The sequence below is a fragment of the Gymnodraco acuticeps genome, unplaced genomic scaffold (genome assembly GCF_902827175.1).
Source record: "Gymnodraco acuticeps unplaced genomic scaffold, fGymAcu1.1, whole genome shotgun sequence".
NCBI classification, from domain to species: Eukaryota; Metazoa; Chordata; class Actinopteri; order Perciformes; family Bathydraconidae; genus Gymnodraco; species Gymnodraco acuticeps.
Window position 1 is genome coordinate 576,885 of NW_022990270.1, and position 16,718 is coordinate 593,602.

At 44.3% G+C, this 16,718-nt stretch overlaps 1 protein-coding gene across 1 annotated transcript; it reads right to left on the reverse strand.

Annotated features, from left to right (window-relative positions):
* Positions 1-460: 460 nt before the first annotated feature.
* LOC117549180 (proline-rich extensin-like protein EPR1) lies at positions 461-16,346 on the reverse strand. The gene is made up of 3 exons (XM_034220837.1): positions 16,001-16,346; positions 7,413-9,172; positions 461-841 (listed from the first exon to the last, which is right to left on the reverse strand). Exons 1-3 carry the CDS (start codon positions 16,344-16,346, stop codon positions 461-463), a joined length of 2,487 nt encoding a protein of 828 aa, XP_034076728.1.
* Between the last annotated feature and the right edge of the window lie 372 nt (positions 16,347-16,718).

Genomic DNA, 16,718 nt, shown 5'->3' on the forward strand with positions numbered 1-16,718 from the left:
AGATTGCCCTCTGCTCGATATGTCGCCTGGTGAGGTCACTCCGTGGCCTCGGGGACCCTCGGGCACTTCCCCTCTGAGGAACAACAGTGCTTTGACCTCTGGGAATCTTCCCTCTCTGCAGCGCGTGTGAGGTCATGTTTTCCAGACCTCGCGCATGTTCTCCTGTTTTCTGTCCTCCCCAGTGCACTGTATCAACAGCGCTCTGCAGTTATGAAAATATCGCGAGACAGAAAGGATTATATCCACACAGCGAACAATGGAGGACAACATGTCACTGACTCAGAACAGGCTGCAAGATAACATGCCTAAGATGTAGGCTGTGTTTGTCACTCGTAAAAAGTCAACAGGAATGGAGGCGGACAGTCACCTCCCACACGGGGCAGAGATGACTGATGACATCTATAGAGAGCGAACTGCCACTGTGGGGTCTCTGGTGGGTCTCTGTGGGGTCTCTGGTGGGTCACTGTGGGGTCTCTGGTGGGTCACTGTGGGGTCTCTGGTGGGTCTCTGGTGGGTCTCTGGTGGGTCTCTGGTGGGTCTCTGGTGGGTCTCTGTGGGTCTCTGTGGGGTCTCTGTGGGGTCTCTGTGGGTCTCTGTGGGGTCTCTGTGGGGTCTCTGTGGTCTGGGGTCTCTGGTGGGTCTCTGTGGGGTCTCTGGTGGGTCTCTGTGGGGTCTCTGGTGGGTCTCTGTGGGGTCTCTGTGGGGTCTCTGTGGGGTCTCTGTGGGGTCTCTGGTGGGTCACTGTGGGGTCTCTGGTCGGTCTCTGGTGGGTCTCTGTGGGGTCTCTGGTGGGTCTCTGGTGGGTCTCTGTGGAGTCTCTGGTGGGTCTCTGGTGGGGTCTCTGGTGGGTATTGTAGAGTTATATTTGTATTTATTCATGTTAGCAAACTATGGATAAGCTTAAAATGAGAATAATTTGGGTAAAACTATGAGCTGCATTTGGGGCCTGTTGACATGTGTTTTTGAGGACAAAGGAAGATGGGGGAAGGGGAGAGCATGTCCTGATTTGCATTCAACTTAGATCTAGCTGCAGTGTTTGTGAGGTTAAGAGAGGTCCCTTGGGTTTCTCTGGTGCTTATCAATAGTAGCAGTTAAGTGAATACTGTTCAAGCAATACCTGTGTTTGTGTTTTATATTGATTTCTCTGTTTTATCCTTTCATAAATGTAAGGACTACAAATGGCTATAAACATTCTGGGCTGGTTGGAGTAAACAGGGTTTTATGGCTCTGTGGGGGAGGTGTAGGTATGCAGGCCTTGAGACCTTTTGTTGGAAAGTGAGCCTGTTTGGTTTCCTGCTGCGTTTCCTGCTGCGTTTCCTGCTGCGTTGCGTCTCCCAATGAGATGACTTGAAAAGATGACCAGCTGACCTAACACCAAACCCCTCCTTCTTACTCTGATATATCTCCGGAGGATCCCTGGCGTTCGGCCTCTTCTTCACATGCTGCGCTCGGGTGAAAGTAGCTCTGCAGTATGCGGACTAGAGCAGGAGTAAGCCGGCATTACTCCTTAAGCATTGCAATATAACTGTAATATATCATGTTGTATTGTAATGATTGTATTGCATTGTCATATTGCCATTAAAGTAGATTATTGTTAACGGTTACTTTGTAGATATGGATTCCTTCCTGTATTATAACCAGCTTCATAGGAACGCGCGGAGATACCAGTTATCCCTCCAAATCTCTAACAAAATGGTGACCCGACGTCTATAACGAAGCGGAGGAAGAATTCAGACGCTTTCAAACATCTCAGACAATCAGCAGGACTCTGCAACTTTGCAAATAAGGTAAGCAGACGATGAAAGTCGCCTGTCTGTAATTGGATACGCTAAAACTTTAGGATTGTCTGTAGGCGTTTCACAGTGTTTTTATAGTTTAAATGGAATATACAATGCATATTTTACTATGTTAGGAAAGTTATATACAAAACGTAAACGTGGATCGACAGGTAGACGAAAGTCCTGCGTGACGTAAATAGAGCAGTTTGGCGCGGATCTGCAGGTGTTTATTCCTGAGTGGCGTAGAAATGGTGCAGTTTGTGTGAATGCGAGGTTTGAATCCTGCACGGCAAAACCTGAAAACTCGATATATCAGATCGAGTCGCCGTTTAAAACTGGGGTTTAAATAACAGACCAATGCTAAAAGCTTAAAGCCAGAGGTCTGTTATATATTAAACCAAGGTAGAGCGTTTCCCTTTGTCTGGAAACTTCTGCTGCTGCCATCTAGTGGCTGAAAGGGGGTATCACACCCTTGAAACTTCTGCTGATGCCATCTAGTGGCTGAAAGGGGGTATCACACCCTTGAAATTTCTGCTGCTGCCATCTAGTGGCTGAAAGGGGGTATCACACCCTTGAAACTTATGCGAGCTTAGAGTTTAATCATTACATTGCTGGCCGGTATTGGCGAGCTTAGAGTTTAATCATTACATTGCTGGCCGGTATTGAAGACGGGAAGCACGTTCCCAGTATATTAATTATAACTGATTTTGGTAAACTGGTACAAAACAATAAGGGATTGAACATTTTTTACAACGACAGCACCAGGAGATGAGTAAACTCAAGAATCTGTAGAGTGTAAATACATTGTGCAAAACACATTTTACACTCGAACTGTTTGCAAATGTAGACAATATAAATAAATGTTCAGAAAGAAGACATAGGCCTACACTTGATTCAAATTTCATTACTGTGATCCGATTGGTGTGCCCTGCAGGTTTACTATTGTTCGAAGTAACAGTGGGATTTAAAATGAGAGAAGATATGGAGATGTTCTTTCATAGTGTGTGGAATATGTGATGCTGGAAACATGTAAGTATTTCAGAGTTGTGTTGGGTAAATATGTAACAATGGATGAAACAATTTTTGGAGTTAGTTTTTGTAATATCATAAGTAGACATTAATTATGTTGTTTAGATGGCATTTAACAACTAAGACAGATAGTATGATTAGAAAGAGACAGAGTGGAAAGGGTTGGATTTATTTAACATCAGTGTGCTAGACTTCTTATAGGTAATGTGTACCGAGACCTGGACTCCCCCTCTGAGTTAGAAAGGCTTTGATCCCGACCCTCCAAGCAGACAACGAGACCTAACCCAACAGGAGACTCCTCCTTCTCCATCGTACAGACAGAGAACCAGAGCTGAACCAACAACAACAACAAGACTACATCAAGACTGCAGCCAGAACTATCTCCACCTGTGGCATCCAGAACCAAACCAGCATGCTGACATACAGAGAGATACTCTCATCGGTCCCTCAAACAGGACATGAAGTTCCAAACTGCGCCGCGAGATTTGGCACAATAGACATGAGAGCAGAATCCGCCCTCCATAAAAACAGCAGAGAGACTGTAAAGGAGGAGTGCAACAACAGTGGCATGATGGGGCTGCAGATGTGACTGGGCCAATGGCTGCCTACAAAAGTTACAGCGGATGGATTCAACAGCTGATGGACTGAAGAGAAGACAGAATCAGAGGAGTTGGCATGGTCGATTAGAAGTGAGGAGGCCGGGGTCACGGCTTGAGAAAACCAGGGGAGGAGGAAAGGAGAACGGGAATGAGTGAGTTACACATAAACACACTTATTCACGAAACGCACATTTAAATAACTTGAATTAACTTCATAAATACGTAAAGACAGAAAGATTTATTAATCATTTGGTAAATTAAAAATAGCAGTAAAGAGGAAACTATTAAAGTAAAATGATAATCATCCTAAAACACACTGACAGAGTAGAACCATATTCTTCAATATTTTCATCATGTTAACAATTCATTCTTTAAGACATTTTTATTCACGTGTGAATAAAGTAGCGGTCTCATTGGTTACAATATTGATCACCATTAAAAGGATAGTTTTAGGAACCACTCTATAGGACAAATCTTTGTTTGTATTAATGGCTAGTGCCAAGCCACATATTAAATTCCAATCTAAAGTGTTGATTTCACCATTGTGGCATAGTTATTACCAGACTTCGGTTTTAAATCCTTGATAAAGGAGGGAGTAATTGTTGCATGTTCGGACACCCAAGGTTCCACACACTGCTAAAGAGTTTAACATCGTTTTTTAAGTAGACCAGAATTATAATGAGCTATGAAATGCAGAGCGACACAGATCCTAGTAATGTTTTGACTCAAGATAATAGTTATTGTACACAAGTTTCTGAAATAGATCATTAGACATTTTAATTAGTAGTGGTACTCGAAGGAAGTGAGTTTTGTACCAAGTTTCAGGAAAAGTGGGAGGCGGAAGTCCCAATGACAAGTGAGAATCATCTTGAAAATTATAGTTGAAATCGTGACATATTTTTGTAGACAAAGGATACTGGCCTATGCTGAAATGTCAAAGTCTCTGCAGAGCACGACACATGGCCAAAAAGACGGAGACCAACTGACCTTTGACCCTGACCGACAGTGTAACTTGACAAGGCACTGTGGATGACTGACTCTGGGGTGGACCTGACCAAACTTGACATGACAACCAGACAGTGTGAGTGTGAATGAATGCCGGCATGTGATCAGTGTAACTGCATGATTCTAAAACAATAACTAACCAAGCATGTTTTTGGACTAACATATTATTTTGGAGCTCCAAGGGAAACGAGAGGTTTCCTAAAAATTCCACAAAAAGGGGAAACCGCACATGTGATATTTTCCTCTCACATGAGTTGGCGGTTTGCAAATGTAAAACTACAATCTGAAGATTCTGTTTCTTTTAGGCCTGAAGGACGGAGAGGAACACTTCTTTTCACTGAAGTGTTCACTGTGGAAATAATGATAATAATGTTCGTTATGTCCCTAACCAATTACCTGACAGTTTTTGTTCCCCTCCCATTACAGGCTTTTGTTACACATGATTTCATGTGTAAAAAGGGGGAGTGAGTATAATGTATAAATGTCAACATGGCTGTAAAATTCACAATTTACATTTTTCTTTTAAGGATTGAGCATTGAATGTAATTAACCTGCTCCATATCTGGGGATAAGATACTGTTTGATGAAGGTTGAGATGTTTCTAAATATTGATTTGAATTATAACAGGTAACACAGAATCAGTGGCCAAGGGGCTACTGTGAAACCGAAGAAGTTGACCTGTGATAGTTAAACAATTTTGTAATATTTTAACAGACATTAGAGTAACTGAGGTTTGAAATGTAGAAAGAACATATTACAGTTAAAGCTAAAACATAGTAGTGTATTGAGACAGAATTTAATTTAGACAACATCATGTAACTAGCCTGGTAAAGAAGTAAAAGCCATAGACTTTATTATTTAGGTCATTATGGGGATATACATTTCATCTAAATTTATAATAGAAGGACATTTGATGACAGTTTGTTGGAATTCTGTATTCATTTTTTCAGCGTGATAATATCTAAGCACTGACAGGTAGAAGCAGTATCACCAGGAAATCATTCACTTTGTTAGCATCGTGATTTTGGTTGTTTTTGAATCCATAACATTAGTGTGTTTCTTTACCAGAAACATTAGCAGTTCATATTATATTTGGATTTTAAATAGGATTTCATTTAAAAATAAACACAGATGCTTGTCAGAAATTCAGAGCTATTGAAATATGTTATTTAGTTTACCTAAAGATGTTGAGGTTCTTATTTAGTTGGCACAATCCAAGTATTAAGATTCTGAAGCTGTACTGGCAGATAGGAGGGCTACAATTAATTTAGAAAACCTGTTCACAGACGGCTGTTGTTTCAAGACACCTCACCAACAGGCTCCAAGTGGGTCAAAACAGCTGAGCGTAGGCTTGAGGGAGTTGTATCAGATTTCTCCACACAGGTCACCGGCGCCAAAAGGGGGACCCGAGAAGCACGAGGACAAAGTGGCTCAACCCCAGGCTCTCCGACCCCGACCGAGTGACCCAGCGGACCTCTTATGCCGTCTGCCTGGGAGAAAAGGGGGACAGCTCGTACCACGGGAGCCAGTGTGCGGCGGGGAAACCACCTACTAGGACCAGGGGACGACATCAGGACGGACGTGGCCCTGGCAGACGTGGACTACTCGGAAGCAGCAGACTGGAGGAGCAGGACCCTGGAGACATCCTTACAGCAGACGACCCGGGAGGCATCATCAGCGGGCCGGAGAAGGAGGACCCTGGAGACATCTCTACAGCATCGACCCGGAAGCCGCCATCAGCGGGCCGGAGGACGAGGAGGAGGAAGACATCTCTCTAGCAGGCAGCCCAGAAGCTGCTGTCAGCGGATTTGGGGAGACAAAGACACGGCAAGCCAGGACGGCGCAGCAGAGGAGTCTACTTTGCTCTGATCAGTTCTACCCGTGAAGGGAAAGCTGCATCTCCCCCTCCCTATTAGCTGTCCTTGTGGGCTATTCCTCGGGGGGGGGGGGCTGATGATTCTAGCACTCAGCTACCCCCTCATGGTTCCTTCACTGCCATGGAAAGTGGTGTTCTGTCTCCATGAAGGTTTCAAGTACTCTAAATACCAGCTTCGGATGGATTTACGGACACAGTAGAAAAGAATGACCGTGGGTATATTTCAAAATGCCTTGTCTAAGTTTATCTCTGGAGAAGGAGATAAAAAGGGGGATTTGTAGAGTTATATTTGTATTTATTCATGTTAGCAAACTATGGATAAGCTTAAAATGAGAATAATTTGGGTAAAACTATGAGCTGCATTTGGGGCCTGTTGACATGTGTTTTTGAGGACAAAGGAAGATGGGGGAAGGGGAGAGCATGTCCTGATTTGCATTCAACTTAGATCTAGCTGCAGTGTTTGTGAGGTTAAGAGAGGTCCCTTGGGTTTCTCTGGTGCTTATCAATAGTAGCAGTTAAGTGAATACTGTTCAAGCAATACCTGTGTTTGTGTTTTATATTGATTTCTCTGTTTTATCCTTTCATAAATGTAAGGACTACAAATGGCTATAAACATTCTGGGCTGGTTGGAGTAAACAGGGTTTTATGGCTCTGTGGGGGAGGTGTAGGTATGCAGGCCTTGAGACCTTTTGTTGGAAAGTGAGCCTGTTTGGTTTCCTGCTGCGTTTCCTGCTGCGTTTCCTGCTGCGTTGCGTCTCCCAATGAGATGACTTGAAAAGATGACCAGCTGACCTAACACCAAACCCCTCCTTCTTACTCTGGTATATATCCGGTGGATTCCCTGGCGTTCGGCCTCTTCTTCACATGCTGCGCTCGGGTGAAAGTAGCTCTGCAGTATGCGGACCAGAGCAGGAGTAAGCCGGCATTACTCCTTAAGCATTGCAATATAACTGTAATATATCATGTTGTATTGTAATGATTGTATTGCATTGTCATATTGCCATTAAAGTAGATTATTGTTAACGGTTACTTTGTAGATATGGATTCCTTCCTGTATTATAACCAGCTTCATAGGAACGCGCGGAGATTTGAAAAGCGGACCAGTTATCCCTCCAAATCTCCAACAGTATCTGTGGGGTCTCTGGTGGGTCTCTGGTGGGTCTCTGGTGGGTCTCTGGTGGGTCTCTGGTGGGTCTCTGTGGGTCTCTGGTGGGTCTCTGGTGGGTCTCTGGTGGGGTCTCTGGTGGGTATCTGTGGGGTCTCTGGTGGGTCTCTGTGGGGTCTCTGGTGGGTCTCTGTGGGTATGTGGTGGGTCTCTGTGGGTATGTGGTGGGTTTCTGTGGGTCTCTGGGGTCTCTGGTGGATCTCTGTGGGGTCTCTGTGGGGTCTCTGGTGGGTCTCTGGTGGGTCTCTGGTGGGTCTCTGTGGGGTCTCTGGTGGGTCTCTGGTGGGTCTCTGGTGGGTCTCTGGTGGGTCATCTGGTGGGTCTCTGTGGGGTCTCTGGTGGGTCTCTGGTGGGTCTCTGGTGGGTCTCTGTGGGTCTCTGGTGGGTCTCTGTGGGGTCTCTGTGGGGTCTCTGTGGGGTCTCTGTGGGGTCTCTGGTGGGGATCTGTGGGTCTCTGGTGGGGTCTCTGGTGGGTATCTGTGGGGTCTCTGGTGGGTCTCTGTGGGGTCTCTGGTGGGTCTCTGTGGGGTCTCTGGTGGGTCTCTGGTGGGTCTCTGTGGGGTCTCTGGTGGGTCTCTGGTGGGTCTCTGTGGGGTCTCTGGTGGGTCTCTGTGGGGTCTCTGGTGGGTCTCTGGTGGGGTCTCTGGTGGGTCTCTGGTTGGGTCTCTGGTGGGTCTCTGGTGGGTCTCTGGTGGGTCTCTGTGGGGGTCTCTGGTGGGTATCTGTGGGGTCTCTGGTGGGTCTCTGTGGGGGTCTCTGGTGGGTCTCTGGTGGGTCTCTGGTGGGGTCTCTGGTGGGTCTCTGGTGGGGTCTCTGGTGGGTCTCTGGTGGGTCTCTGGTGGGTCTCTGTGGGGTCTCTGGTGGGTCTCTGTGGGGTCTCTGTGGGGTCTATGGTGGGTCTCTGGTGGGTCTCTGTGGGGTCTCTGGTGGGTCTCTGTGGGGTCTCTGGTGGGTCTCTGTGGGGTCTCTGGTGGGTCTCTGTGGGGTCTCTGTGGGGTCTCTGGTGGGTCTCTGTGGGGTCTCTGGTGGGTCTCTGTGGGGTCTCTGGTGGGTCTCTGTGGGGTCTCTGTGGGGTCTCTGTGGGGTCTCTGTGGGGTCTCTGTGGGGTCTCTGGTGGGTCTCTGTGGGGTCTCTGTGGGGTCTCTGGTGGGTCTCTGGTGGGTCTCTGGTGGGTCTCTGTGGGGTCTCTGGTGGGTCTCTGTGGGGTCTCTGGTGGGTCTCTGGGGGGTCTCTGTGGGGTCTCTGGTGGGGTCTCTGTGGGGTCTCTGTGGGGTCTCTGTGTGGTCTCTGGTGGGGTCTCTGTGGGGTCTCTGGTGGGGTCTCTGGTGGGGATCTGTGGGGTCTCTGGTGGGTCTCTGGTGGGTCTCTGGTGGGGTCTCTGGTGGGGTCTCTGGTGGGGTCTCTGGTGGGTCTCTGTGGGGTCTCTGTGGGGTCTCTGGTGGGGTCTCTGTGTGGTCTCTGGTGGGTCTCTGTGGGGTCTCTGGTGGAGTCTCTGGTGGGTCTCTGTGGGGTCTCTGGTGGGTCTCTGGTGGGTCTCTGGTGGGGTCTCTGGTGGGTCTCTGTGGGGTCTCTGGTGGGTCTCTGGTGGGTCTCTGGTGGGGTCTCTGGTGGGTCTCTGGTGGGGTCTCTGGTGGGGTCTCTGGTGGGGTCTCTGGTGGGGTCTCTGGTGGGTATCTGTGGGGTCTCTGGTGGGGTCTCTGCTGGGGTCTCTGCTGGGTCTCTGGATCACGTCAGCAGCACCAAGGAATCACCTTTGTGTTTCAATAGATAAAGGTGACACTGTCTGCTCCACAGACAGCAGGATTCAATCAGTGCTCTGATTGCAAGACTCCAAATAAAACACCTGCTGCAATGCTAATATATGTACTGTACTGCATACGGCTGCACAATCTGGAAACAATTATAATTGCAATTATGTTGATTGGTCACATTTGGAGGGAATTACTGGAATCAAAAATCTCCTCATTGTTGAAAAATATAATTGAAAAATTCTGGTGCGATCTGAGGATCTATACCAAACATATGTCTTGTTAGTTCTGTATACTGTCAGTTAAACAATACTTTAATTACAAAGTTAATGTCATACATATTAAGCCTTTAACAAATAATTTGCTTCCTGCAATTTGAATATTGCACGAGTCCATGTTGCAATTTCAATAATATTTGTGCAGCACTAGTACTGACTTATTTCAAGTATTTACCCCCGAACATACACATTCAAAACAAACTTTGAAAATGCCACAAATAGTATGAAAATGAATTGAGGAAACATTTGGAAGCACATTCTTTTCTCCTCCCTTTCTGTTAGGGTAGTAAAGCTGTTGTGGAAACTTCTGCACAGGAAGTGTATGGCGAAATTGCCATTTCCTGCTTTTAACAATGCCCCAAAACATATTTCTGCAGAAAAGCCTCATCGTTAGAGCGGCTTAAAGATGCCCGTATTAGTCCACTGAGTGTACGTGTGAACGCCTTTAAATTCTTTTAATTTAAAGTGGAATCCAAACACTACTGTGTGACTGCGATGACTCACTGAATCACACAACTGTGAGGTTATGCTGTTTATATCCCCCTATGAGGTCATGCCTTACTCATATCATCTAAACACACAATTATGATGCCAGCTGTGCCCAATCACGGCATCTACTAACCTGTATTCATAAATGAATCACACAACGTTACAACATGGACGGATTCTTCTGTCAAATATGTTTTTGTAAATGCATTTTTTTTTTTATATATATTTGTTTCTAATTTTTATTTTACAAGTGTTGATCTAATCAATTAATATAATTACACAAAAGGTTTAAAGAAACACACCGTGAAATACAAAGACACTGAAATACACAGCTCGAAAAAAAATCAAGATACAAATTAAAGGATGTTCTTAATAGATATATAAATAGTTATAATAGTACATTAAAACAATGTGGGTGTCAGGGTGAGTGAAGCAGGCCGGACCCAAATGCAGAATAAACAGAAAATGCCTTTATTTCAAGGTTTTAAATAGGAACAAACAGAACACTACCCCGTGAACACAGTCAGACAAACAAGGATCCAACAATGACAGACAGAAAAACCAGGTTGCGTTCGGATAGTTTAAAAATCAGCTCCTAAGTTCTAACCCGATCTCCTATTCCTTGACCTCTGAGTGAAATGTCACGGGGTTAAGGGATAGTGGATAGGAGAATTCAAAAGGACTTAGGAGAAGAGACCGCGGTACTTTAGAGAATCCGAATGCACTTTCACTATCCGACGTCATTTTGTGCGTCTGCTGCTGTGGGGAAACTATGGAAACTACAGTTTTCTATACAGCGGACTACAACATGGATGTTTAATAAGAACGAGGGACTACTGTAAACTCATCTAGAGACTCTGCACCGTGCTCTGATGCTGTTGCTTTATGCTTTATGAACGTGGACAACAGAGAAACATATTCTTCATGACCAAAGTTGGAATTGAAATAAAAAATGAAAGTGAAACTTATGCTCGTCACCCTCTCCCTCCGGTCCACATTTATACAAATGATCCCAATACGTATGATTGATGAAAAGATCTTAAACTCAATACAGATGTATTTATTATAAACGTTAGTCCTTAACATCTATCACTGTGTATATCACCATTCAAACATCTTTTAAAAGTTGAACAAACCCCACACAGCTCAGTGAAATGTTGACTTTATTTGATCATTTCAGTAAAAACTAACGTTCATATTTCTCTTTTTGATTATAATACTGATGAACGTTCAAAACAAAGCACTCTGGCAACTTACCACCTACGTTTTAAAAAGCTTAATAAGCACCGTAACTTTCATGATATCATTTCTCCGTCATAATCGTTTGTTTCCGTGAACGGCCCGACTGTTGTGTGACGTCAAATGCTGCGGCTGCAATGCATTGTGGGGCAGCATTTTCTCCTCTCCTTTCGGTTAGGGAGGTCCAGTGGTTCCTAAGCTAAAGGAGGTTATAAAGGAAGTTTGAAACCTCCTTTCCTTTCATTTGGAGAATTGGAACGGCACTTATCATGGCTGCCAGTGAGGGACTTCCGGGTCATTTCACTCCGTTAGGAAGGTTCCTAAGCTAAATGGACTATTGGAATGCAGCCCAGAACTTAAATACACACAAGACTAATCACACAAACAAGACACAGGTGATGAGGGAGGAGAAAACACAGGGGCACCAGGTGAACACAATCAGGAAATCAGACACAGGAGGGCAAACACAGAGACAGGAATCAACAGTCAAGACAGGGGTGAACACTTTTCAAAGTAAAACAGGAAACCAGAGACAGACAAAACACAACACAGACAGACCGTGACAGTGGGGTCTTTATTTGCCTATTCTTGCAAATACAATTACCTTTTCTGATATCCCCCAATAAAATATTTGTTACGGTTTGTGTTTGTTTATTTGTATCCTAACCTGAAGATGTGAAATGTGACCAATCCAACTGTTTCTGTCATAATCCTTGTAGTTTAAATGTATTGTATGTTGTTGTGTTTTGTATCATACTATTATAACACGACACCATCATCCACAACATTGCTGTCAGTTGGAGTATAAATAAATAAATAAAGTTCATAAAAGACTTTCAATGTTGTTCCAATGGTTGTTTTTCCTCACAGAGAGTAACTAAGTGCATGCAGAGTAGGCTAACAACAGTAAACAGATTCACCCCCCCCACCCCCCTCACATTCCACAACTTTTGATTCCCATGTGTTCTGGAAACTCTTTGCCTAACTACAGTACACTTGCATACTCTTAAACATTACCCCCCCGATATGCCACTGCTCTTCTTTTCTGTCGGTTAAAAGTTATTTCTCCAATTCAGCAAGAGTTCCCTTTCTTATAACATCAGGGTTTTCCCCTTTCGGCTCTCCGTCTCACTTTCTCCTTTCTTCTCATTCCTCTTCTCTTTGACTCTTTCTGCCTCTTGTAGGCCAGTGTCTGCAGCTGTATTTTTAATCAAGTGAAGGATCCATAGAGAAATGGGCATTTCTTTCAGGGCATTACATTCTTCCCCCTCCTGTCTGCGCTCATGGATCACTGGTTAGCTTAGAAATACAGCCGGCACAAAAGCAGCAGCTGACATGTGGAGCTTAATGGTAATAATGGCCATTTTTAAGCCCAATCAATCACATTTAGTGGACATCTCCATTTTTGCCGGTGAAAAGGTGTAAATAATAATAATGATAATACAAAAAAAGAAACCGGAGAGGCAAATGTGGTTGTTGGGGGGAAAAAAAACACCTCGGTAAATATTTTAACTGCTTATTAAGAATTGGGGCTCACCACAAAAGGAGCATCTGCACAGCGCAGAGTGAAAGGAGAGACACAGATGGTTCTTAGTAGAACCAAACAGTGAAAACTGAGCCATGAACCGGGCAAAGTAAAGCCCATTTATTCAACTATTTATTTATTGTGAGTGAATAGACGTGGTGGTGTGCAGATGCAGTGGCTTTTCTCCATGGGAGGACTGTGTGTGTGCTTTTGATTGTGCAAATTGAGCCCTGAGAGGACAGAATTCTTTGGACAGCCTGTTAACTGTGCAATGAATACCTCCGTTTGTTTATCTTTGCAAGGTTCAGATATTTCAATGTCTCTTCGCCTCTCCTTTTATGAGTCTCTGCGACTTGTGGTGCGATTCTTAGACACGCAACTCAGAGGGCAGGAGGAGGGGGGGGGAGTCAGGTTGTCTTTGAATTACAATGTACTTAATTTACAAGTTGGCACGCAGGAAATAAATGTATGTCAAAACAGTGAAGAACGCATCTGAATTAGTACAAGTGTGTTGGCTGAAATGAATCCCACTCTGGCTCTGTCCATCGGAGTAATTAAAGGTACATGTAATAAGAGAAAGCAGAGAATATAGCTTTTCACAAGATAATATGGAACATTTTACAGCTTTCATCCCTTCCTAATCCTCCCTGCTCTTTTATCTTGTTGCCTTTTTATTGGCTGAGCAGCTCCTGGGAACTTTAGCCTAATAAAAAACAATCCTGCGGAATTTCCAGAGTATTTATGCAGTATGCAAAAAGATGGGTATGCACTTTCTTCAGTGGACAGCACTTGTGTTTGACTTTTTAACCAGAGTAAATAAGATTGTGTGGGAGGCCTGTACCCTGCGTAGTTTAAGTGATAATCACAGAGAATGTGTTTGTGGACAGCAGCATGAAGGTAGTAAGGAGCTTTGGTGTATGCGGGGGAGGCGTGTGGCGCAGTGGATAGAGCCTGGGTGTTGGGACCACAGGTTCAAACCCCACTGCAGTCAGCATGTCGTTGTGTCCCTGAGACACTTCACCCCAAATTGCTCCTGTGGGGATTGCCCACAGTATTCAGTATGTACGTCGCTTTGGATAAAAGCGTCTAACATGTAATGTTGCAACACAATGATTTGTTGAAATGCACGATTTCAGTGACATTTGCCTCAAAACACACCACTTTATCCCTCAAAACATCTATATTGTATACAACGGACACACAGAGTGTTACAATGCTAAATGGCTCTTGGTTCTTCTCTACAGGATACTGTGTGACACTTGCAAGAAGATAAACAGATGCATTGTGGGCCGAATTGATGAATGCCATTTGTTAGATGTCGCTCTTTAGAGGTCACACTCAAATCTTTGTCCAGGTAATACATTACATTTCATCTGCAATAGCTCTGTTCATTTTCAAAATCAAACTCATAAAAGCATCATATAAGCAATAACCCAAGAGAGCCCTCGTAGAAATTTACATATTAATCCAATGTTAAAAATCCTCCTCTATTAAATCTTTTACTGGATAAAATAAAACTGAAAATACTTCATGACTAAATGAATCCGTCCTCTGCCAAGACTTTGTTCAGAGGAAGGCTTTCTACATCCCGGTGTCCCCAGCAGCATGTGAAGCTGTAACGCTGCATTTAAAGCAACACACACACGTATTTCAACAGTCACCTCGATCCTGGTGTTGCCACGGAGTTAGAAAACGATCTCCTGCTATAAATAGAGTCACTTAAACTTCCTCCAGATGAAGATGCAGGTGCAAATCAGCAGCGGAGCGACACTGCATTTAGCCCGCAGATAAAGAAAATGTCACGTACTGTACCACCTCGTATTTCAGGCTACAGTTGATTGTTCTAGCCATATTAAGTGCCATGATCGTATAGTGAAATAAGGGATGAGTCTGGATATATTAAGATGGACAACATACAATCCTTCTTACAAATAATTGTGATAATAGCAGATTATCTTCTGAAGGATATGAGAACATGTTAAAAGGTAAAACTACCGGTTTATAAGACGAGACAAAACGACGTGTTCTCTTTGCTGAAGGATGTGATGCCTTTTGTATTTAAAGATTCAGACAAATGTAACGTTTATAGTCATAGCTTCCTATTTTTTTTGTTACCTCATGTTGTAAGGAATGTAACTGTTCTAGGCTTACCGGCCTAGAAGTTTGATACCACTCTTGTGTCTATAATAAACTTAGATCTAGCTTAGATTAGCATAAACAATAGACACTGGAAGCAGATGGAAAAATACTTGAATTATCAGTTTTTAATTACAACTGCTGAACCACACCACGACGAGCTGTTCATTTGCAAAACTCAATGTCCAACATTCTTATTTCAATTATTTATGTTCTTGTTTTCTGATCAGGATTACAATAAAAATAATCAATACAACATATCTGAACTAGTAGCTTACTCATTTGGTTAACGCTTTTATCCATACATTTATATTTATCAAGACACTGGTACTTGCTTACCATGCTGCGAATGGATCTGGCCCTTCCTACATCCAGGACATGGTTAAACCGTACACCCCAGCGCGTGCACTACGCTCTGCATCGGCCAAACGACTCGTTGCGCCCTCGCTGCCAGGGGGACCCAAGTTCCCATCGGCGAAAACACGTGGGTTTGCTATCCTGGCTCCAAGATGGTGGAATGAGCTCCCCATTGACATCAGGACGGCAGATAGCTTGCACATCTTCCGGCGCAAACTGAAAACTCATCTCTTTCGACTCCACTTCGAGCGTTAGAACTATTAACGAAGCACTTTTATACTAATAAAGGACTGGCTTTCCTAAAGCCAGTTGAGTAGCACTTGAAATGTTTGGCTCTATGAAACCTGATGTACTTATATGATTCTATTTTCTTCAAGGTTGTGTCTTCCTGGTCGAATGTACTTATTGTAAGTCGCTTTGGATAAAAGCGTCAGCTAAATGCAATGTAATGTAATGTAATGTAATCCATGCAACTTACAATAAGTGCACAAACCATAGAGATTCAAACTCCGATCAACAAGGAAAGTGCAGATATTTTCACTTCAAGCAAGTCATACCATTGTACGTTCTGGTGAATTTATTACAAGGCCTAAGCTAACTCTTTAAACTGCTTTCTTTTTGTTTTTACAATCATTTAATTGCCAGGACAGTCGAAACAGATTGATTTCAGTTTGCGACGGAAGATATACAGAGTTTCTGCTGTCCTGATGTCAATGGGGAGCTCATTCCACCATTTAGGAGCCATGATAGCAAACAGGCGTGTTTTCGAGGGGTACCTGGGTCCCACTCGCAGTGAAGGAGTAGCAAGCCGATTGGCTGATGCTGAACGAAGTTCCCGTGTGGAGTGTATTGTTTAACTATGGCCTGGATATAGGAAGGGGCTGATCCCTTCACAGCTTGGTAGGCCGGTACCAGTGTCTTGAAGCTGATTCTGGCAACCAATGGCAGCCAGTGGAGGGAGCGAAGGAGTGGTGTAGTGTGGGAGAACTTGGGGAGGTTGAAGACCAGTCGTGCTGCAGCATTCTGAATTAGCTGTAGAGGTCGGATGGCGTTTTCAGGCAAGTTGTTAGTGATGTCTACAGGCCCTTCACATATTTGTATATCTTCCCAAACTGAGGTCATAGCATTATAAGCCGAGCACACCGAACACATTTCACTTTGCTCTCAACATCCACACAACTCCAGACAGAAAAGTGCCCCTACTGTTAGAGTTGTTAACTGGTTAGCTGGTGATAAGCAGCCGCTCAGAGGGTTATTGACTGAGGGTCAGAGACCGCGGCCGGAGAGCAGGGGTCCGGAGCCCACCTGGGGGAAAGATGGTGAAACCCCATATGCCTCTGCCCTGCGTTAATAATCCAATTATTGCTGCTCAGCATCAGATTGATGTGAAACGGATTCATCCATCATGTGAAGTGACAGGCGAGACTGCGTCCTGCTACTTCCTGTTCGGCCTTTCTTTTCTTTTTCCCCCAAACACAAACATATTTCTGACAA

Excerpts from the sequence above, each read along its gene's own strand:
- LOC117549180 (XM_034220837.1), bottom strand. The coding sequence starts at position 16,346 with ATGACCTCAGTTTGGGAAGATATACAAATATGTGAAGGGCCTGTAGAC. Across the intron at positions 9,173-16,000 it reads TCACTGCGAGTGGGACCCAG|AGACCCAGCAGAGACCCCAG; the intron begins GTACCCCTCGAA and ends GACGTGATCCAG. Across the intron at positions 842-7,412 it reads CCAGAGACCCCACAGATACT|AGACCCCACCAGAGACCCAC; the intron begins GTTGGAGATTTG and ends AATACCCACCAG.